This window comes from Oculina patagonica, chromosome 2, assembly GCF_052425735.1.
Source record: "Oculina patagonica isolate OP01 chromosome 2, crgOcupat, whole genome shotgun sequence".
In the NCBI taxonomy this organism is placed as follows: Eukaryota; Metazoa; Cnidaria; class Anthozoa; order Scleractinia; family Oculinidae; genus Oculina; species Oculina patagonica.
Genome location: NC_135759.1, coordinates 17,022,987 through 17,046,899, shown reverse-complemented (window position 1 = coordinate 17,046,899; position 23,913 = coordinate 17,022,987). Strand labels below are relative to the sequence as shown.

Here is a 23,913-nt window from a genome sequence, read left to right as displayed (position 1 = left end):
ATTTCTACTCAGCTATATATAGTGGAAGTTTAAACGCGAGGGAAAAAATCATCTTGCTCTTGTTGAATGTTAGAATAATGAAGGGGAGACTAACTTGGGGTCCGCTGGTGGCTGTCCGCTCGTCTGGATTTATCAGCTTGTGCGAGCTTAACTTGTGCTGGATGATGCCAAATGTGCTCTGGTTCATACGTGATGCTCTCGGGAAACGGTAAGGTGAACAGCAGAATTTTGAATATGGTTCAGGTCAAATCAGGAACAATCTCACGCATGCCAACAGCGTACGCATGTTCACACTACTTCGCGATTGAAAAGCACACGAGAACTCAGTTAAAAAAAAATCTGAATGAACTATAGTGAGGGTAGTGTGGCCCGGTCCTTCGTGGTGAGAAAACGGTCAAAGAAAATTTTAGAAAAAAGGTGAGCTATTGATGTTCATTTTTTTACAGAAAGTCTTGGTATTTAGAAACCAGCATTCAATAAAAATTTTAAGAGCTGGGTCTAGCTCTCATCGTGTACCGGTATGTCAAACAAGGACATATTAAAAAGCTTTTTTGTGGGTGTGTCTCACGATCAGTATTTTGCTACATCCATGTTGCTTTGTACAGCTATAACATACATTATGGTGGGTGTATGGATATTTCTGAGCCGCTCTTTCTATTTCTTGGGTTATATACCTTTGGGAGGTTATGCAAAACTGCTAGTGATTATCCTCTTTTGATTGATAACTATTTTTACTTTTATTTGGTGCTGTTGTTCATGGTGAAAAAAATACATAATATAAAAGAAAAAACGAATAAAAAATCATTCTAAAGAGTAAAGGGCATAAACCTGGGAGCTCCGCTTTTAGGCTTGCCTAAATCTATAATACTTTTTAGACGTTGGTGTGATATCCGTATGGACATATTAAATACCGACATATTAAATGTAGATGTAGATGTAGATAAAACTAAAACTTTCTGTATAATTAAGCTTGAGTTGTTAAACAAGAAAACAGTACTCTGAATCTGTGGCGTGGAATCATCTTGTCCGGTTTTAATCGTTATCCATTGGACGCCTTTGCTATTATTTTTCAGAAGCCTTGAAAAACCACTTGAAAGCTTTCATGGTAGAAATAACGTATCCTTCGACAACTTGACTTCATATTGACGTTAAACTGTAGCTAGTTAGTGTTCAAACAAACATTCACTTTGCTAAAATGTTATTTTTGGTTTTGGAAAGGTAAACCTAATATCAAAAAAATTCCTATGGTCTCTAGCTCTCAACGTCAATTACATGTTTAATAAGTAGGAAACCATTTTGTGCCGCTCCGAGCCCTCTGGACTATATTCTGCTCTTTTCTGTTAGGTAAAAACACCGTATATCTTCTGGGTGATGGTTAATTTCAGAAGTAGCAGAGACTGGTTATTTCACTACAAAGAAAATAATCAATTTCAAACATCTTCAGCAATTTGCTCTTCAAATGGCACTGTTACCTTGATTGCCAAGATCACGTGAACATAACATGCATGCTAAAGGTCTAAAGTATTAATTGAGTAGTATCTATTTTGGATCTGCTCCTTTCATTTCTTTCAACCGTGAAAAAGCTAAGTGGCATCACTTTGATTGTAAAGATAACATGAACGCGAGCTGAAAATGGCTTATTGCCGACACGTAACGTTGTTCGTCGACAACAGTAGGCTATTCCACAAACAGGGAATGTTTCCAAAGTTAACTTTTGATTGAAATCACTATAACGAAGCAGCTTTAAACATCCGTGCAGTTTTGCACAAATGATTTTAATCATTCCATTTAAAAAATGGCATTTAAAATATTGCTTAACAACTGTCCTAAACAATAAAACATTTCTCAGCTAAAGTTGTGGTTTGATGTGGTTTAGTTTGTCTCGAAGCCAAATAACCCTTTATCCAATAACTCAATAAAATACAAACATTTCACTTCTCTAAAACTCTGATCTATTGGTTTTCACTGAACCATCGAGCTATCTTTAGTTCATCGCTGTACAATTCAAAGGACACCTTCCGCTGGTGGTTACCTTTAGGACATGACAGGGTGTCCTCTTAGGAGAGTTGTCTGCTTATTGGAGAATAAGAAAGAATGCTTGTATATGACTGAAACCATGAGTGTGTGTGTGATTCAACTGCAAATTTATTAAAGTGCTACTATGATGAAATTCGCATTTCTTCTTTCTAAGCCAGTTTAAAACATAAACAAGTAGTCTGTACAGGAAGAAACCTGTCATTTATTTATATAAAATTACAATGTTGATCACAAGATAAAAATAGACCAATATTTTTTTCTTTATCACTGACTTCACTTGCTCATTATACATAAGAATAAGTGGACTGCAAATTCGTAAGATAATAAATACGTAAAATAAAATATCATAATCCAGACTTTATATATAATGATGTTCTTATCCCATGAGTATGTGTCTGCTTATAGGAAGTGCTACCTCTATATAGTAGGAGCCCTGATTCAACTTATATTTATTAAAGTGCTGCTAAGATGAAATTCGCGTTTCTTCTTTCTAAGCAGTCTGTGTGGAAAGAAAAATGTCATTTACTAACACAAAATTACATTGTTGATCACAAGATCCAAACATAAAAATTAATCAATTATTTTTTTCTTTATCAGGCTTGCTTGCTCATTATACATAACGAATGACTGGAAACCTTTACCGGATAAAACCGAAATACAACTTTATAAGATACTAAATACGTACAATTAAATATCATAAAATATCATAACCCAGACGTTATATATAAATTATGTTCTTGTCCCTAATTCAAGTCTTTGTTCTATTTTTATAGTCTATTTAATGCAGCGGTGAGAGTAAGCTCCGGACGTCGAAGCTTTTTCTTCGTCCTGGTTCGTGTTCAGGCGAAGACTGTCCGATCGAAACAGAGTCGATTTCTCTGTCTCTGATTTCATCCCGATCGTGTTCTTCGTATTTCGGCGGAGTTGTTTTTCTTTCGGAAATCGTTCTTGGCTTCGCCTCTTCGCTGAAAAAGGCGAAGTAGCGGTGTGGATCGCTAAGAAGTCGCTCAGATTTCAAATCCAACTTGAGACACTTTCCAGCTCTTCTTCGGCGGTAGTCACCGTGCAAGAAGTCTTCATAGTACATGGGACAAATCGTCCAAAAATGTCCCTTACCATTTGGACTGCGACCAGCCTTGATAAAGCAATCGTTCAGTGAAAGGTTGTGCCGAATGCTGTTCCTCCATCCACTACCTTTAGTCCTGAAGTACGGATAGCGGGTCAGCATGTAACTGTATATGTCGCTTAGTATAAGCTTCTTCTCTGGGGAGCTGAGGATCGCCTCTGCGATCAGTCCGATGTATGACTGACTTGGTTTCTCGTAAGACTTAGCTAAGGAACTTCCCGAGGGTAGAAAGAAACCACAGCTTCCCAGGGAAGGTACAGTTGGCCAGAAGCTTGTGTACTCGAGCGGGGTAACGGCTGTTGGTGGAGGAGGAGCGTGACAGTTCAGCTTGGAGTGTGGTAGTCCCCACGAATACCACGGTCTGAGTTCAAACGCTCGTGGAACTGCGCTGGGCCACGTCGCTGTACTAACGGACGGAACTGTCGGAAAATAATCCGCAGCTTTTTCGTAGTTTGAAACAGGACTAAACGCTGACATCTTCCTCTGTAAATTATTCCTTGAACAAGCAAAGACAGATAAGTGTTAATTTAACTGTCTAAGACAAGTAGTGTTCAAGTCGCTTCACCAAGCACTGTAGTGTTTTGCTCTTAAGCGTTCCAGCTTATAAACGTTTGGCTAGCGTGCCACGTGACCGAGCCAATACGGTGACTTGTGAGCGGTCTTTTGTTCTACAGTCGTGGCGGATAATCGCGCGTGGGAACTGTAACATTACGACCACATGCGGAGAATATTTATAGCGTTTATATTTGAAGTGGGAACGAGAATGTGATCCCGGGGGTTGCACGCATGGGTAGCATTCGACATCCCCGTTATAAAAAAGAACACGAAGAAACACATATTGAACTTGACTTTGTGTTTTCAGCTTTTCCTAAGCTGCAGATTAACACAACTGGAGTTTTTGTGAATTGTTTAGGATGCCTTTGCGTGTTTGTAATCATTGGCCAATTTTCCTTATAATCCCCCCTCACAGCTAATCTATTTATCACCCGTAAGCAACATCACTAAGCCGAATGCGATAAGTGCTTTAAAAAGTGTGTATTTTTTGATCTTTTAGTTGGTATTATCCGTTTAATTAGTCCATTGTCTAGAGAATTCAGTACAAGTCTGTCAAATAAATCCCGGAGACAAAGGGCGAATTTTCGCACGTTTTGTTTGCCTACATTAATCGTACAAAACACGATGAAGAAATTTTTTCCCCTATCTTCAACATGTACGCATGTTCAACCATCGTTGAAACTGCTGTCGCTCGTTTCCAAGATTTCGTGCCCAGCTTACGGCGATAATATTGTTTAATATTAAACGTTAAAAATATTTCAGGTAGGGAACTACTTGATAACTAAGTTGTATATTATGAGACCGCACTCATATGTCAGAAATATCCTGTTCCAGCTGCGAGAGAAAGTTAGAAGTGCTTTCACTTTTGTTGATTTCGTCGCACACCATTTCAGAGGGTGTTCTCAAACGAGAACGTTTGAAAAATCGAAAAGGCAATTTTTTTCAAAGTTGTAAAGCAGTATGTATACTTCCTTTACTTTGTAAAGAATTTGACGGAAAAGGAAAATTCGAGCTAAGAAAGATGTTCGTGTATGGATAAAAGAAAACTCACGTATTTCGATAAAAGATGATATTGGCGGATAATTAAAGGCAATATTTAGTTGGTATCACAACACCACAAATTCAAAATATGTCACGGAAGTTTACACAAACTAAACAAATCGATAGCATTATCGCGAATGTAATTGCAGACTTAAAAGCTAATACACAGGCAGTCTAAATGAGAAATTCTGCCAGCAAGAAATAGTTCATGAACGCCCGATGAAAGCAGTTGCTGTTCGTAAAACTCGTGAATTTTTGGAATTGCGCTGTTGTACCGTTTTGTAAATATTGGCTTGGAAGTAAATGTGGTTGCAAGAACGAGTCTTTTAAATTCCGGAAACCTCTGTCGAATATTGCTCCCTTGGAACTCAAATGGAAGTATTTTTTAAAAGCTACCGGATACCAAAACTAAGCCTAACAGCACATAAGTTAAATTTGACAGCAGCCGAAATTCCGCAACCAATTTATACTTCGGCCATTCATTTTTGCCATAAAGGCCCCAAACAAACTAGATTAAAAGCCTTTTTTGTTCAGAACCTTTGTTCTCTAATAACTTAAGCTCCAAAAGGGACCATCGTCTCATTTCTCCTCGTATTTCCAATTTATAATTACGCATACATGTCACGAGAATATCTCATTATACAAATTCTCCTGAAAGGATTATAAGAAATTAACAGAGAATTTGTATTTTGATATATAGAACTCAAAGAGTAAATGTAAATACATAAAATTTACTTGATTTTTCTCTTATGAACAGTTCCAGAGTTGAGCGATTGAAAGGAGAATGGCTTAAGGGGACAACTTCGAAAGGTCACATGCACTTACCAACGGGATGATTTCGGTTTTGGCAACCGATAACTGACAGGATTTCTCAAGAACGTTCCGTAGCGTTACAGGGGTCATAGTTTTCTCTTATTCTCGCAATATCTTTAATATAAATGAGCCGTTACCTAAGATCTCTTAAATTGGTTTGTATTGAATTTAAAATGCAGCATCGACTCATATATTACATACCAGCGTTATATCACTTACAGGCCGAGCAGAAAAACAGTGACAACGAAAGTTTGAGGCTTCGATTTCTCCTTCGTCAAAAATCTGGTGTAGTCTGTGTAGTTTGCCGCGGCCCGCTATCGAGCTACAACCCAAAACAAATTTACATGACCACATGAAAGGAACCAGTGTTTTACTATTTAAAAACAGAAATCCACTACGAAGAGCGAAAATTATTGAGTTTTATATATCTCTCTGACTTCATATCGAACAAAGCAGTTTAATTTTCTGCTTGCATGATTATTCACAACTAGTTCTGATTTATTAAATATTATTCACTATTTCTATGTGTAGTTTATTTTTTTATGTGGTTTGTTATCAAGTATAGGTAAGGTAATGACCACGTACCATTTTTGTGACTTTTCCACGACCGCCAGACGGAGAACGGAACTTTGAACTTAGAACTTTGCTGGACGTGTTCGACTGCACGTTCGCCCGTGAAATAAATTTCAATTAATTGAAGTTAATAACAAAGTAAATCAAATGTTAACACTTGCCTGTCTATACACAACACAACAAACTCTAATTTCTGATCTACATCTATTAACCTGTATCAAAAATAGACGAAGGGTCGTGCCCTCAGTCAGGCAGTTTTACAATTCTTCAAGTTTTAGCTCATGCAATTTGGGTGAGAGTTATGGCAATTTTGAAAAGCAAACTGTTTCTGTTCAGAATATTACAGGATTTTGGTGATTTAGAAACGGACATTTCATGGAAGAATTACACAGCATAAAATTGTCAAGTCACTGCTTTTCTTCTAAATTAGGATATGAAATAATTTCTGCGATAAATGAGTTTGTTTTGGATACTGCTGCTATGCCACATTCACTTAGTAAGTGCTATAAGAGAGATTCTAAGATAACCTTTAATATCAAATAATTGTTCATCATTATCGTGAAAATATTGTGGAAGTCGAACGCGTTTACAAATATCGTTGAAAACCTGTTGTTCAAATCATAGAGTACCTCTTAAGTGACAGGTTTGTTACTAAGATTTTAAAAATCTTTAAATTTAACAAAAACTAGCCAACTTTTTCAAGGTAGAGACAAAAATGTACCACAGTCGAAAGATCAGTACAAAAAACTTAGCATACCGTATCATTTAAGGAATTAAAAGTATACGTTAGTGTCAGGAACCCTTTTTGACGGTTAATTAAATTTGACAGTTTCATTGTTAATAAAAAGAAACCATGAAATCAAATACAAAATCTATAATTGTAGTCGCAAAAATATTGTAAAGGAGGAACTTTAGTACTCAACAAGCTACCTTCTTTAAGCTTGGAAGGCATTTCGTGATTTAACATCAAGTTTTTTTTATATATTTGAATTTAAGGCATTTTCAATCTCCATGACGTGAAAAGGCTTCAGCGAAAAACACCTTTTTGCTTTGTTGTGCTTAACAGAGAAACACGGAATTTATCATAAAAGTTAAAAATAAAACAAATTCTAAAGCCGCATGACTAAGCGATAAACGTAAAATTGCCATTAAGGTAGAAACGACTATTTCGCCTTGTGTATTGTTAATAAAAGCCCGTAGAGAGGGCATGTTTTCAAACGAGCCGTTCGAAAAAGCTCTTGTGAAAATTCGTGGTTAGAAACATATTTCCGAAACTTGGTATTTTTAGTTGACTCTATATTGACCTTAAGCAGTAAGAAATTTGTACTCAAACAAACATGGCTATTGGTTAAGTTTTATTTTTGGAACGGAAGTTTAAGAAAGATAAATATCTAAAAAAATGTCCTTCCTCGCTGAATCTTTACACGAATTATGACAGTACAAAAAAAAAATAAAATTGCTTTGAAAGAGCTTCAGTCAGGGTTCTATCTAGGATTTTTCGTTTGAAAAAGCTCTTGGGGGAGAAGTTGCGAGTAATTGAAGGCCACGAGCTTCTAGGGGCGTCCGAGGGCATGCCCCCCGGAAAATTTCTTACATGGATATGTGCTGAGATGCAATCTGGTGTATTTTGAGACACAACCTTGATATATTTTCACCGTAATTTTATATTGTTTTTGGTCATCACATGATTAGGTTTTGACAATGTTAGCTCGGCTGAGACGAATGGAATGCTCACTTCATATACACTGACCTGAATGATATATTGATTTATCTATGTACTGTATAAATTATCACAATTTTTTTGGGGGGGGGAAGCTGGGCTGTTTGGGGGGGGGAGCTTCTACCCCTGAACACCTCTAGATAGAACCCTGTCAGTACAACCCTTTAAAATTAAGCATTATAATGCAAAATACGAATACCGTATTTACTCGAATAAGCGCCGCGGCGCTTATTAAATTTTTCGCGTCTCAAGTGCGGCGCTTATTCGAGGGCGGCGCTTATTTGAGGGCGGCGCTTATTTACAATTTGGATGCCACAAAGTATCTTATCTTTTACAGTTATTGAAAAGAGGGTCTTTTGATTGTCAGTATGTGTCTCTTGCTGAGACAGAAGTGGCGCTAGCTGTCCTGGCAAAGGTTGGCGGCCTTCGCAACATTTACAGAACTACGTATTGTTAGAGTGTTGAATAGAAAAACTAATGAGAGAGCGAAAAAACAATCACTCATAAATGCAAAATATCGCTTTTAATGCAAAGAAATGTTCAATCTTGTCTTAGAGTTGCTTTGTAGAGCCGTTTTAAGTTAAACGAAATTCTTCAAATAAGCGCCGCATCGAGACTGCGGCGCTTATTCGGGGGCGGCGCTTATTTACTTTTTTGACCTAAATGCGGCGCTTATTCGAGGGCGGCGCTTATTCGGGGGCGGCGCTTATTCGAGTGAATACGGTAAACGAAAACTAAGAAAGTTGTATGAACACACCGCGTTTTGTACATGTACGAAATATTGTTTCCTTTTCCTTCCACACCATTAACATTAATATTAAAACTACACAAGCAATGACTTCCTGCTTCTAGCTGTTTTTGTCACAGATTTTCTTCAACAGAATTGCTGAAAAAGCATGTTTCTGTCACATAATCATTCTCATCGGTGTAACAATGTCTATTCGCCGCCAAGGAAATTGTCTTGATGGGTTTATTGTGAAATAAATAGCTTCCAATTCATTTTGAATGAAATCATTAACGTTAAAAGCACGTTAAAACAGCCATTTACGTTTTTAATACCCTTATTCTATTTTAAATAGACATTTAAAATATTGCTTTACAAACAAAAATAATAAAATATTCTTCTGCAAGTTTTGAAAGGGAGGAGTTGTGGTTTGGTTTCAGATTTATGGTCAGTGTCCCTTAATCAGTTTAGTTTCAAAAAAGGTATAATATGATTTAAAAATAAAATCGATTAAGGATAAAATAATAAACTAAAACATGGAAGTTAATACTTCGCGTGACTTGTTATGAACTTTGAAACAGGAAGATCAAACAAAGCTTGCCTCACGATCACACATGGCAACGGAAGTGAAATATTTACGAGCTTTTTGTACGAACTATTTACCATCTCTTACGTATCTTGATTCCTGTCGGCTATAAATCAAAAATACGGCAAACAATTATCTTTGTAAGAAGTTTTGGTCCCTCACACTATCTTAAAAGCTGAATGGCCGATAGTGGCTTTTCACAAAAAAACGGATCATACTTTAAATTTGGTCATTGTTTGATTTCGTTGTTGTGTACGATATTTGTCTAATGACGTTAACTCACTCCATTGCTCTTTTTGTTCATTTTAAGCCTTCTTTTTTCGTCATTAAAGGTAATTAGTTTTTAAATTTTTCCCATCCATAATGAATACGACTGTTAATTTTAAAACTAGTGAGTGCGACACCAATACTTCAAAACGAAAAATTCTATACGCTTCAGCCAAATTTAGTCTTTTTTATTACGAATACATCATAAATGCTCTATAACGCGTACAAACGTCAAACAAACGAAGTAAAGTGCAGTATTAAATGAGGGTGTTAGGTATCAATAATGACACATGTTTGTAGAGAATGTACGTTTTCACGAGCTAGGTTAAGGGCTAGGGCTAAGGGCGGGCTATCGGCACTATGAGTAAGGCATGTAGCTAGTAGGTAGAAGGTAAATATGCTGCATCAGGTTAACAGCAATATTGTAATCATGTCTGTGATGTTTTGTTTGTGTCAAGAAAATTGCTATCATATTCAATAATCTGAACAGACAGATGACATAAAGCACGAAAACGACGACAGTGACGAGAATATTTTTTACCAAAATACCAAGTTAAGTTCATGGCGAGCTGTAAGTTAGGTGAAAAAAACTCTTGAAATACTTGTGAAAGCATTCAATATTTGGCCATTAATTTGCGTTCGTGTCCTTTTCACTGATTACGTCATATTAAAGTCATTATAATTGTTACAATCACTTTCAAAAATTGTATATCGTGTCAAGTTATAGAATGGTGATATAAGAAGAAACGAAAGTCATAAGCAAGTATATTAAACTAACTGGAACGTGACTGACTGACCGACTGGCGCAAGGATCGACAGAGAGACAGACAGAGAGACTGAACGACTGACTATCTCTCTTAGTATGAAATTAAGAAATTTAATTTCCAAACAATTACCAAAATCAGATGTTTTTCAACAATAAATCCACAATTGTGTTTCTTACTCCGTCAATATGTGCAACTGACAATTATTTCGCTCACGTCGAGGCATTGTAATAAATTACTCGTGCATAAAGATATTTTTGTCATCACGAAAGTTAACTTTCTAAGGGCCTCTTTACATGAAAGCCGAGATGAGTTTCGTCCCGAGATGAAAAAAAAATCATTTTACATGAGCGTGTTCATCCCGGGATAAGTCATTCCCGCCCGAGTTGAATTCATCTTGCCCGTGCTTCCATAACATTACATTTCATCCCGGGAAGGACTGTTTACATGGGGTTTTTCGTCCCGTTTCATCCCGGGATGACATTTCATCCCGGTGTTTCGAATTCATCCCAGGATGAAATCGTCCCGGGATGAACTCATCCCGGGACGAAATCATGTATCATCATGTAAACAGCAACACGAAAATGACCAGACACCAAGATGAATTCATCCCGGGACGAAAGTCATCCCGGGACGAAAACTCTCATGTAAAGAGGCCCTTATTTATTAAAACCTGAAAATATCCTTACCAGTCTGTTTCAGGATAGTTACCTACTTTGAAGGTGCATTGTCGTTAGTAATAGAATCGTATAACTGTTGTTCGTCGTAAAAAATGGTAAAACAAAAGTAGAATTTCTAAAATATTTATGTAAAGGAATTTGAAATCCCATCATGACGATCATATTATACATTATTACGTTTTCAAAATGGTCTTGCAAAGATTTCCCCCCCCCCCCCCCATACATGATATGGTTCACCACCTCTTGAAGTTTCGCAATTTTTTTCTTAAAAAAGAATTTATGGTCTCTAATGCATGTGTTATGAACCTACTCGCTGAGAGCTGTAAAATAAGGTATAGTTTAGGGGTATACCTAATAACAATCAAGAATACTGAAACAATTTTCACACCATAAAGCTATAATTAAAACAAATTTTAAAGCAACTAAATAAATGTTCGACTCAGTGCAAGACATTAAATTAACCGGAGTCACTGGGACGGGCCGGGCGGGAACAGACGTCTCATTTTTTTGATACTGTAGAAGCAAATGTATTTAACTTGGCAGGTGCCGCTTCCTAAACCTCTTGAAAACTTTCTTGGTAAAACCAGCCTTCGAAAATTGCGTGATTTGGGTTTTCAATTTATATTGACCTTGACTGTAAGGAATTTGTACTCAAACAAACATTGCTATCGTGTTTGTAGTATTGTAGTATTATTATTGGCACGGAAGTTAAATGACGACAAAATATCGTAAAAAATGTTTTGCTCGTTGAATCTTTACACGAACCACACGACACACGCACCTTGTGCTGAAAAATAAACAGTCCAATGGAAACACCATTTAACCGAAACGAAGTGCTATGTCAGCATTAACGTGTCAAGACATCTTCTCAAATTGTCTAATAAGAGTGGTCTCTTTACGTAACGAACGCAGACAAGGAAAATTGATTGACAATTGCGAGTCATAGACAGTCACCTTTTAAGCCCGTCCACTAAAAAATATAGCGACAGTATTTTTTTAATAGAAGGAACAAAACAACTGATATCGTAACAAATATTACATATTTATTTGAAAACGGCCTCAGACCATCTTTACAATTCATGATATGCCACATGCTAATTAATGAAAAGGAAGATAGATTTGAAGAACCAAAATTTGTATAGAAATATAATATAACTCTTCCCTTCCACCTTTTTTATTTTTGTTTGAAATTAATATCGCAAGTGCATTTGAAAGGACTGAGGAGAGGGACTCAGTAAGAGTTTCCCTCTACTAAATTGCTGCCGGAGAACTCCGTATTCTGTATCACGCGACCATTTCTTCTAAGACTATGATGTCTGTTCGCCGAAGACAATTTCTTGATCAGCAAACAATTGGATTTAAAATTTAAAAAAACTACCACAATAAAGATGTACGTGTTGCGTGATAAATTTATGCCCGTTCCAACAGGAACAAATTCCTTTAACTTATATTAAATGAAATTTATAGAAACAAGTAGAATTTATATTGTAATAATTTATCACCACAACGCGCGAAAGAATCTATTAAAGGGAAACATCAATAGTTAGATGCTGCGCTTTGAGGATACAAATCTTGAAAAATGCGCAATGTCATTCAGGCCCTGTAAGCTATTATTTGTTGCTTATTTTTATTGCCTATTTCACAGTTATCACAATTTAGTTTTTATAAGTACTGAGAACTAAAAGTGTATTACAGTCAATGAAAGATGGCACTCAGAACAAATTCAAAAGCAAATATTATTAATTTCGCAGTGCAAAACCACTAGTTTCTCAGTTTTTAACTGTAAAGTGTTTTTACCCTCGTTAAATAAAGTTATTATTATTATTATTATTATTATTATTATTATTATTATTATTATTATTAAAGTAACTATACGTTAGATATTTCAGGGGTTTGAACAAAATAGATGAAGCAAACACCTAAACGTGTTTCAACACGACTACCTTTGTTCCGTCAATATTGTTGATATATAACTTAGGTTTACAGACAGCTATATACTTAGACATTTTACGTCATTGCGTTTGAAATTACCTGCATTCCATGATACCAAGCTCTGAAAACTATCACAAAAAGCTCACTGTCTTCAAAACAATATCTGCAGTGACGTTAAATGTTACCTTAGAACAGAACACTTCTTTTGATGGCCAAGCAACAGTACTATCCTGATATGCGCAAAAATTCAAAGAAAATTGTGACGTCATTAGCTATGCTGTTTGTGTTGAAGTACCACTGAACCGAAAAAAGAATTGGCAAAATATTCAAAAAAAGGTCACAATAAACGTACAAACTTTAACCGTTGCACCTGCAGTAACGTTATGACATATTATGACATTTATATCGTTCATGACGTGAAACGTACTAAATAAACAATGTCATTTTGCGATGTCATGCTGAGCAGGAAACGGCTTTCTTATAGTTATAAATAAAAAAAATTAAAAAGTTGTCAGTGATTAACTGTATAAGATAGCTTTAGGGCACGAAATAAGAAAAAAACTGTTACATGTATGGCGTCACATTGGTGTTGGCTAATTCTTTTCTTTATATTATATACATATTCCACTCTGCGACTTTGTTGTTTTTTTTTTTGCAGGGTCATAGAAGGAAACCTATGAAAGCTTTCCTTTTGAAATCGTGACTTTGTTTTGACCTTTAACGGTACGAAAATTAGGTTCAATCAAGCATTTAATGAGTTTTGCGTTTGTTTCAAATTAGTATTATTTTTGGAACGGAAGTTTAAGTTAGATGGAATGTCATAAACCCTCTTGTGTCCACTATGTTTACTTGAATTAGACCTAATTAGTAAAAAAAAAACTGTTTGTACCACGCAAACCTATCGGCTTTCCCTTCTCTGTTATAACGTAGGCACACTTTTTAAAACACCGATTAAGTTTACCTCAAGAGAAAAAGAAATTAGCCGTGCTACAACAAACGAGAAAAATAATTTTCAGGACACAGCCTCGGCAAGGTTTTTTACGTTTGATGCAACTGGAATGCCTTATTTTCATTCAAAATTACATGTAAACATCACAATTTAATTTTCAATCAGTCTTACTCTGCTTGTTAAATGTCTATAAAAGTCTTGGTATACGGGCATATTACAATTGCAATCTTAAACACCCAACCAGATATTGCTTTTTCATGAAATGTTATTTTAAGAACATAAATTTTAATAAAAGGTGAAACGTCATTTACATTCCTATGCTCGCACGAAACAAACACTTGATTAGTAGGAAACGTTAGATCAGGTGAAAAACCCTTCTGACTTCAAAAAAATGGCTTAGAGTACGTACCTCCTTGCCGGCATTTCCGCGATGAAAACGATAAAACTTGATTTACATCTGTTTATAATTATCTCTTTCACTATTAACACACGAGCTGCAAAGAACCTACTGCTAACACAAAAGAAAACGTACTGTGAACGTTTTGCTAAGGCAAGCGGTCAGGGATAAGTTTTTAAGCAGCGCTAGCAAATATTTGATATTTAAACTAAATAGCAAACTTTTAAGTCAAATTACTGACAATAAAAAAGTTTAAAAACAGCTGTGCAGTGTTGCGCAAAATTATAATTTTTCATTGAAAAAGAGCTTTTGACAAATTGTTTTTCCAGTCTTAAACAATAAATATTTTTCGGCAACTTTTGAATGGGCGTGTGGTTTGATGTTTGGTCCGTTTTCCTTAATTTGTTTATTTATAAGTCATGCATAGAATAATTGAAAAATGAATAATTTAAATAAAACAAAAAACCAAAAGTACATTTGTAGTGTGATGATGTTCTTTTATGCGATGGCATGATAAAACTGCTCGTTTTTGCCGTATCACGGAATCCGCAACAACAGGAAAGCCAACTGCATAATTACCGTCTAATGTATATTATAATTTTAAGACTAGTCAGTTACATCAATGATTCGATATCAGTCAGCCAGCTAACGGTTAAGTTATATTGTCTACCCACTGAAAGAAATTAGTATGGTGTATTATTCCCAGGCTATAAGGTTTTGACACTTAATAATAAAGTTCTCATTCATTCATTCAGAGGTTGTTTCCTTAGCAACTCACAAAACTGCCATTAACAAAAAGCCTGAGCCAATTGTGGCCTTTAATCAGAAAGTGGAGTACTCTGTCTATATTCGGCCAGCTAAGCCTGTTGTATACTATAAGCCATGAGGCTAAATTAGTGCATTACTAATTGTTATCACGAGTTTGTCTCGTGCCAATAAATTGTGATTTAATGGCGTTAATCAACAGTTCTAAGATATTCATGCCGATGATGTGCTGGACTTAACATTGAATGTAACTGGCCCGGAAACGTTGGATCAAATGAAAAACCCATTTGACTCAAAAAAAGTGGCCAAGAGAATGTTGGCATTTCAACTTTATCTGCATCTTTTTATCTTTTTCAACTATTAGCAAGTGTTATTGTTTTAATTCAGGGGCAGGGTCATGTGAACAAAAACTGCAAAGAGCCTAGTGCTAACACAAAAGGAAACATACTTTCAAGGTTTTGCTAAGGAAAGCCGTCAGGGATAAGCTCTTAAGCAGCGCTAGCAAATAATTATTTGATGTTTAAACTAAATAGCAAACTTTTAAATCGAATTATTGGCAACAAAACAGACTAAAAACAGCTGTGCAGTGTACCAGAAATTCAAAATTTCATTGAAATTATGATCTTTTGTGTGATGGCAAGATAAAACTGCTCGTTTTTGCCGTATCACGCAATCCATAACAGGAAAGCAAACTGCATAATTACTCTCTAATGTATATTATTTTAAGACTAGCTGCATCGCTGATTCGATATCACTCAGCCATTGTCAACCCAATGAAAAGAAGGGAGAAGTTGTTTTAGTAACATTCACAAAACTGACAAGCCCGAGCCAATTGAGGTCTTTAATCACAACGTGGCGTATTCTGCCCATTATTTGGCCTGATTTAAGCTTGTTGTATACGATATTTTTACCATGTCAAGAAGTTAAATTAGCGCATTGCTTATTGTTATCACGAGTTTGTCTCGTACCGATCTTGTGATTAAATGATCATGATAATTAACATTACTATGATATTTCTGCCGATCCAAACTTTACCGGCATTGAATGTAAGTGTCATTTAGACTTTCACATTCAGACTTAAAATACATCTTACTTGTCGAGTTTGGCAATCGTTCACGGTTATTCAAGTTGAGTTTGAAAATTGAAATGTGGTCAGTCAGGAAGGTAAGTCGAAGCTGCGCTGAGAAATCAAAACGAACAATCGTTGATATACTAATATGTTCTAAGGGTTCTTTGATATACAGCCTCTCTTCGACTTTTGGACTTTTGTTAAGAGTTTATTGCTTGTAGGTGGATGGACATAGATAAACAGTTGAGCCAAGTAATAGAACATCGAGAATGAGTACTCAAAGTGTTAAATTGCTACAGTATTCAGTAGCTGCAGGTAAAAAATTTATTTCAGTTCTCTACAGCGCCTTGACTCGCTGTAATTCAAAGACGAAACTATGCAGGGAAACGTACAATATGCGGGAATGAACGACAGTGATAAAAAGGAGGTTAAAAAGCGTACATATTCATCATGTGTACACGGAATGAATCGGCATGTAGCTTAAATACACTTCTTAGTGTAAATTTCAATGACTCTTTTGACAGACTTTTAAACGCAACCAAAGATTTTCTTCCGTCAACTTTAACTCAACAAATAATGGCTTTCTTAAGGAGGAAAAATTATCCACATCAGAGTAAAAAAGCAACTTAATTGTCCAGTTGTTAATGTTACATATATAAGATTAATTCCAGTCTGCTGTTACCTTATAAAGAGCGAGTGCAATCTGTCAAAAAATATTTTCCCAGAAATGCAAGTTTCTTGGTTAGAAAATACTTAAGGAATCTACAATGAGCTTTTATTTAAAGGAGAGGGAAGAGACTGAACAAACGGGTGAATGTTTTGTGATAAAATATTATTGTTTTTAAAGCGAATAAAAAATACATACCTTATCTAGTCGACTGACCAAAGGTAAGGCAAATGTTTCCTCGTTCTATAAACGTACTGTACTTAGTAAAACACTAAGTGCAGTTTAAACGTTAATGCAACTTAACTGAAAGAATAACAGTTAAAATACTCTGACGTTCTACTCTCAAAACTATTTAAGGTTTGTGAACAAAAATCCTGAAATATTCATTCCAACGGAATGAAATGTTTTATAATTATAGATTTCTTTTTTAAACCAACGTCAACCAATTTCGTGGGAAGGAAATTTTAAAACTTAACAAAAATTGTGATGACGATGAACGCGACTTAACTATGACATTTTCATTGTTTGTGGTAAGAAACTGTGAAATCCAGTTCATATAATATTGGACATATGTTCGAAAGAAAAACATTCAGTACTCAGCATTATTCCATGTAACGTTTTGTTGCTGCTTAGAAAGCAATTCACGATTAAACGAGTTTTTAGTCACTTTTGTCTTTCACATTTTCCCTGATTATTCATGACGTGAAAGTTTTTTGTTTTGTTTTGCCTTGCATAGTAGAGAAACAATTTTCATGTAAAGTTATAAATATATAATTGCATGCTGTTAAAGTGAAGTTAATTAACCGGACTCAAAACAAATGATGTCAGGTCACCTTAGTCATCTTTTCAATCACATGATCAGGAGGCACATTTAAAGATTCTCTTGAGAAACTTTCCTGGTTAAAAATATGTTCATCGAAACATGGTTTTTTGTATTTATATCGGCTCAAAAGCTTGTACCCAAACAACTAAGGTTACTTATGGATCCGACGTCTTCGGAAGTTTGTTTATAATCATAAAGTAGTTCTCTGCTCGTCTTACAAGAATTGTGTAAGGTAGCTAACATTTTCTGTGCGGCAACGACTGTAATTTGCTCTTCTCTACAAAAAGTCTTTAAACAGTACCCTCTTTACTAACACGAACTCCGGACTGTTTTACTCCAGTCCTCTTAAGTACCTTAGCGAGAGTAGCTTAAGCAGAAAAAAGGAAACTTAGGAAATATAACTACTGAGCAGAAATCAGCCTCATCATATAGCTCCTCGAGTAGGATATCAAATACCAAAGAAGAGGAAAGGAAGCTGCATTTTGAGAAATATGTTAATGATTTAAATTCATGATGTCACCCTTTACTCCGTCGCATTATATACTAGTTATGCTGTCAATCTCTTTCTTCTTCATTACTGTCCATTTCACAGATTTCACGTAAGAGTTTTGTCGTAACTGAACTGATAAGTACATTGCGAAGCATTTAAATCTTACAGGAAAGCGAGGAATACGGGAAAGTTACAACGATGTCTTCGCTATCTTTAGTATCAGTGTTGAATACGTTTTGGAATGTGCTTCTTTGCTGAGGGCGGAGCAGGTTATCGCCCAACCAGCTTTAATTGAGGTTTTGACGTCCGTTAGCCGGAGGCAATTTCTTAATCAGTGATTTTAAAATACGTAGCAGCAGAAATAATTAACAAAAAAGCACGCGTGCGGTACTTTTCCGTAGTAGTATTTTGAGTCTGAAACAATGATATATTTCTGGGCAAGCTCTGAAAGTTCAAGTTTAGTGTTTAGTGACTCCTTTAGACAGTTTATTTTAGAAATGTAATGTTGTTAACGAGAAAATTGATTTTTAAAAAAGCAAAAAAATAGAGACTCGGTTAGTATACGAAGTCGTGTGATAACAACAACAACTTAATTTTAATCACGTATCGTCGCAATAGGAAAGCAAACTTCATACCTTCATAACTGCACAAACCTAGCTATCTTAAAGTTCACCTGAGGTCTAGCAATTCGTTAATCAAAAATGACAGAAAAAAGGTCTTAAAGACAAATCAGTAAATAACTTCTCTTTACGAAATAATATTTAAATTGCTTAGTGCTTGACTTCATTGGTGAATATAATTTGTATGCCGTCTTTAAGATTGAATTGACGTTGTATTTGTGTAGCACCGCAGTAGGTCTGAAAAGTCCCACTGGCATAAAGGTGAAAAAATGCTCATCGTGAGGCTCGTGAGTTTGTAAAATAACAGTTTAAAATATGTGCGTTTTCATTCAATAAGTAGCCCTTAAGTTGATGTTTTCGTATTTACTGCTTACTTAAGATCAATGACACTTTAAGTGATTTAAGAAAGAACAAAAAAAAAACCTGACACAGTCACTGAAAGTTGGTTCTAGGAGGAGGAAAAATTCAAAAGCAAGTAGTATTTATTTTGATTACGATTTTTGTGTTATGACGAAAGAAATGACCGGAACGACTTAATTTCGTCAACACTGCTCGAATAATCTTTGCTTCGTCATTGTTTTTAATATACATTTAATGTTTACAAACAACCAAATATTAAGACATTTTACTTAATTGACCATAAAAAACGAGCTAGATTCACGAACGCCGTGCTCTGAACAATATAAAAAAAAAAGTCTCAGTTTTTCAAACAATATTTGCATTGTTATTACATGTTACTTACAACAGTGAAGTTTGACGAATAAGCAAGTGCGGTTTAAAAGTGCAAAGTTTTAAAGACATAAGCATGACGTCACAAACTTTGACCCTCGCTTTTTAATTTATGACTTATGACATTCTCATTGTACTTGGCGCTAAATGGCTATTAAATTAAGAATATAATTTTGGCTTGTCATGCCAGTAGAAAAACAACGTCCTTATATATCAAGTTATATTTAGAAGCTTGCTGTATAATTAAGCTTGAGTTGCGAAACAAGAAAACAGTACCCTAAATGGTGTGGAATCATCTTGTCTTTTTAATCGTAATCCATTGGACGGCTTTGCTATTATTTTCCAGAAGCCTTGGAAAACCACTTGAAAAAACTTTCTTGGTAGACATAACATATCCCTTCGATAAACATGACTTCATATTGACGTTAAAAGGTAGTTAATTAGTGTTCAAACAAACATTCACTTTGCTAAAATGTTATTTTTGGTTTGAGTAAGGTGAAACAAATATATCATAAAAATTCCTATGCTCTCTAGCTCTCGACGTTAATTACATGTTTAATATAGAGGTAGGAGACTATTTGTGCCGCTCCGAACCCTAGCTTTGGACTATATTCTGCTCTTTTCTGTTAAGTAATTAGAAAACCCCCGTTTTCTCGAAACATTTCTGTGTGATAGTTAATTCCAGAAGTAGCAGAGACTGGTTATTTCACTACAGAGGAAAATAATCAATTCAAACATCATTCAATTTTCTCTTCAAATAGCAATGTTATCTTGATTGCTAAGTTCACGTGAACATCACATGCTAAGGGTCTAAAGTATTTATTAGTTATAACTTATTTGGAACTGCTTTTCATTTCTTTCAACCGTGAAGAAGCTAAGTGGCATCACTTTGATTGAAACGATAACGTGAACGCAAGCTGAAAATTTTGCCTGTTGCCAACACGAAAGTAACGTTGTTCGTAGGCTATTCCACAAACAGGGAATGTTTCCAAATATAAAGTACACAGTTAACTTCTGATTGAAATCACTATAGCGAAGCAGCTTTTAACATCCGTGCAGTTTTCCACAAATGATTTTAATCATTCCATTTAGAAAATGGCATTTAAAATATTGCTTAACAAGTCCCAAACAATAAAACATTTTTTTAGCAAAAGTTGTGGTTTGATGCGGTCTAGCTTTTGGCTTTCATATCCTCTAGCTTTGTCCCGAAGCCATGTAACCCTAAATCCGGTAACTCAATAAAATACAAACATCTCACTTCTCTAAAACTTTATTTAATTTGGTTTCACTGAACCATCGAGCGATCTTTTGTTCATTGTTGTATTATTGAAAGGACACCTTCCACTAGCGGTTACCTTAAGGAGGACAAGAGAAAGGGTCCGCTTAGGAGAAGAGTCCACTTATTGGAGGATAAGATATAATGCTTGTATATGACTGAGACCATGAGTATGTGTGTGATTCAACTGTACTAGTGCAACTATGATGAAAGTGCTACTATGATGAAATTCGCATTTCTTCTTTCTAAGCCAGTTTAAAACATAAACAAGTAGTCTGTAGTCTGTACAGGAAGAAACCTGTCATTTATTCATACAAAATTACATTGTTGATCACAATATCTAAACATAAAAATAGACCAATATTTTTTTCTTTATCATTGACTTGACTTGCTCATTATACATAAGAATGCGTGGAAACTTTTTCCGTATATAACCTGACTGCAAATTTGTAAGATAATAAATACGTAAAATTAAATATCATAATCCAGTCGCTCTATATAAATTATGTTCTTGTCCCTAATTCAAGTCTTTGCTCAATTTGTTATAGTCTATTTAATGCGGCGGTGAGAGTAAGCTTTGGACGTCGAATCTTCTTCTTCGGCCTGGTTCGTGTTCAGAAGAAGACTTTACGATCGAAACAGAGTCGATTTCTCTGTCTCTGATTTCATCCCGATCGTGTTCTTCGTATCTCGGCGGCGTTGTTTCCCTTTGGGTAATCGTGCTTGGCTTAGCCTCTTCGCTGAAAAAGGCGAAGTAACGGTGTGGATCGCTAAGAAGTCGCTCAGATTTCAAATCCAACTTGAGACACTTTCCAGCTCTTCTTCGGCGGTAGTCACCATGCAAGAAATCTTCATAGTACATGGGACAAATCGTCCAAAAATGTCCCTTACCATTTGGGCTGCGACTAGCCTTGATGAAGCAATCGTTCAGTGAAAGGTTGTGCCGAATGCTGTTTCTCCATCCACTACCTTTAGTCCTGAAGTACGGATAGCGGGTCAGCATGTAACTGTATATGTCACTTAGCACAAGCTTCTTCTCTGGGGAGCTGAGGATCGCCTCTGCGATCAGCCCGATGTATGACTGGCTTGGTTTCTCGTACGACCTAGCCAGGGAACTTCTCGTGGGTAGAAATAAACCGCAGCTTCCCAGGGAAGGTACAGTCGGCCAGAAGCTTGTGTACTCGAGCGGGGTAACGGCTGTTGGTGGAGGAGGAGCGTGACAGTTCAGCTTGGAGTGTGGTAGTCCCCACGAATACCACGGTCCGAGTTCAAACGCTGGTGGAACTGCGCTGGGCCATGTTGCTGTACTAACGGATGGCACTGATGGAAAATAATCCGGAGCTTTCTCGTAGTTTGAAACAGGACTAAACGCTGACATCTTCCTCTGTAAATGATTCCTTGAACAAGCAAAGGCAGATAAGTGTTAATTTAACTGTATAAGACAAGTAGTGTTCAAGTCGCTTCACGAAGCACTTTAGCGTTTTGCTCTTAAACTTTCCAGCTTATAAACGTTTGGCTAGCGTGCCACGTAGCTGAGCCAATACGGTGACTTGCTAGCACGGTCTTTTGTTCTACAGTCGAGGTGGATAACATTAACATTACGACCACATGCGGAGAATATTTAATATTTATATTTGAAGTGGGAACAAGAATGTAATCCCCGGGGTTGCACGTATGGGTAGCATTCGACATCCCCGTTATAAAAAAGAACATGAAGAAACACATTTTTAACTTGATTTTTTGTTTTCAGCTTTTCCTAAGATGCAGATTAACACAACTGTAGTTTTCGTGAATTGTTTAGGCTGGCTTGCGTGTTTGTAGTCATTGGCCGATTTTCCTTTTAATCCCCCCTCACAGCTAATCTATTTATCACCCGTAAGCAACATCATGAAGTTCAAATGCGATTAGTGCTTAAAAAAATAAGTATATTTTGATCTTTAAGTTGTTTCTATCCGTTTAATTACTCCATTGTCTAGAGAATTCAGTACAAGTCTGTCAAGTAAATCCTGGAAACAAAGAGCGAATTTCGCACGTTTTGTTCGCTTACACGAGTCGTACAAAACACGATAAAGAAACTTTCCCCACTAAATTCAACATGTGCGCATGTTCAACCATCGTTGAAACTGCTGTCGCGCGTTTCCAAGAATTCGTGTCCAGCTTACGGCAATAATGTTGTTTAATATTAAACGTTAAAAATATTTTAGGTAGGGAATTACTTCATAACTAAGTTGCATGTGTAAATATATATATATATTTAGATCTTCGAAATTCCATGTCTAAATTAAAAATGTGTCGTAAAAAGTTGAATATTATGGAACCGTACTCATGTCAGAAACATCCTGTTCCAGCTGCGAGAAAAAGTAAGAAGTGCTTTCACTTTTGTTGATATCGTCGCACGCAAATGCAATTAGAGAGAGTGTTCTCAAATGAGAATATTTGATAAATCGAATGTTTTGATAAATCCATGACAATTTTTTTCAAGGTTGTAAAGATGAATGCATGCTTCCTTTACTTTGTAAAGAATTTAGCGGAAGAGGAAAATTCGAGCTAGGAGAGAAGTTTAAAGATGTTCGTGTATGGATAAAAGAAAACTCACGTATTTCGATAAAAGATGATATTGGCGGATAATTAAAGGCGATATTTAGTTGGTATCACAACACTATAAATTCAAAATATGTCACGGAAGTTTACACAAACTAAACAAATCGATAGCATTATCGCGAGTGTAATTGCAGACTCGAAACTAAATAAACAGGCAGTCTAAATGAGAATTCTGCCAGCAAGAAAAAAGTTCACAAACGTCCGATGAAGACAGTTATTGTCCTTCAAACTCGTGAAGTTATTTTAGAGTTGCGCTGCTGTACTGTTTTGCAAATATTGGCTTGGAAGTAAGTCTGGTTGAAAGTACGAGTATTTTAAATTCCGGAAACCTCTGTCTAATATTGCTCCCTAACATCCTAAATGGAAGTATTTTTAAAAACCTACCGGATACCAAAACTAAGCCTAACAGCACCTAAGTTAAATTTGACAGCAGCCGAAATTCCGCAGCCAATTTATATCGTTCGGCCATTGATTTTTTCCTAGGCCCCACAAACTAGATTAAAAGCATTTTTTTGTTCAGAACCTTTGTTCTCTAATTACTTGAGCTCCAAAAGGGACCATCGTCTTATTTCCCCTCGTATTTCCAATTTATAATTACGCATACATGTCACGAGAACATCTCATTTTACAAATTCTCCTGAAAGAATTATAAGAAATTAACAGAGACCAGTTTGGGGAATTTGTATGTTGATATATTGAACTCAGTTAA

General features: G+C 36.0%; 2 protein-coding genes across 4 annotated transcripts; both read right to left on the bottom strand.

Annotated features, from left to right (window-relative positions):
• Positions 1 to 2,189: 2,189 nt before the first annotated feature.
• LOC144643347 (uncharacterized) lies at positions 2,190 to 22,064 on the bottom strand. Of its 3 annotated transcripts, none has more exons than XR_013568892.1 (2): positions 20,902 to 22,064; positions 2,190 to 2,232 (listed from the first exon to the last, which is right to left on the bottom strand). XR_013568892.1 is itself a non-coding variant. In XM_078502562.1 (1 exon), the coding sequence occupies exon 1, from the start codon at positions 21,979 to 21,981 to the stop codon at positions 21,157 to 21,159; it is 825 nt and encodes a 274-aa protein (XP_078358688.1). In that variant the 5' UTR covers positions 21,982 to 22,064; the 3' UTR covers positions 20,893 to 21,156. The 3 variants fall into 3 exon arrangements, 1 of the variants encoding a protein (XP_078358688.1); XR_013568893.1 differs by lacking the exon at positions 2,190 to 2,232 and adding an exon at positions 2,257 to 2,635 and having other exon boundaries at positions 20,987 to 22,064; XM_078502562.1 differs by lacking the exon at positions 2,190 to 2,232 and having other exon boundaries at positions 20,893 to 22,064.
• LOC144643349 (uncharacterized) lies at positions 2,633 to 3,718 on the bottom strand. Its single transcript, XM_078502563.1, has one exon. The coding sequence runs from the start codon at positions 3,638 to 3,640 to the stop codon at positions 2,816 to 2,818; it is 825 nt and encodes a 274-aa protein (XP_078358689.1). The 5' UTR covers positions 3,641 to 3,718; the 3' UTR covers positions 2,633 to 2,815.
• Positions 22,065 to 23,913: the final 1,849 nt, after the last annotated feature.

Bases quoted from the DNA above. Each gene is read 5' to 3' on its own strand.
- LOC144643349 (XM_078502563.1), bottom strand. From the start codon at position 3,640: ATGTCAGCGTTTAGTCCTGTTTCAAACTACGAAAAAGCTGCGGATTAT.
- LOC144643347 (XM_078502562.1), bottom strand. From the start codon at position 21,981: ATGTCAGCGTTTAGTCCTGTTTCAAACTACGAGAAAGCTCCGGATTAT.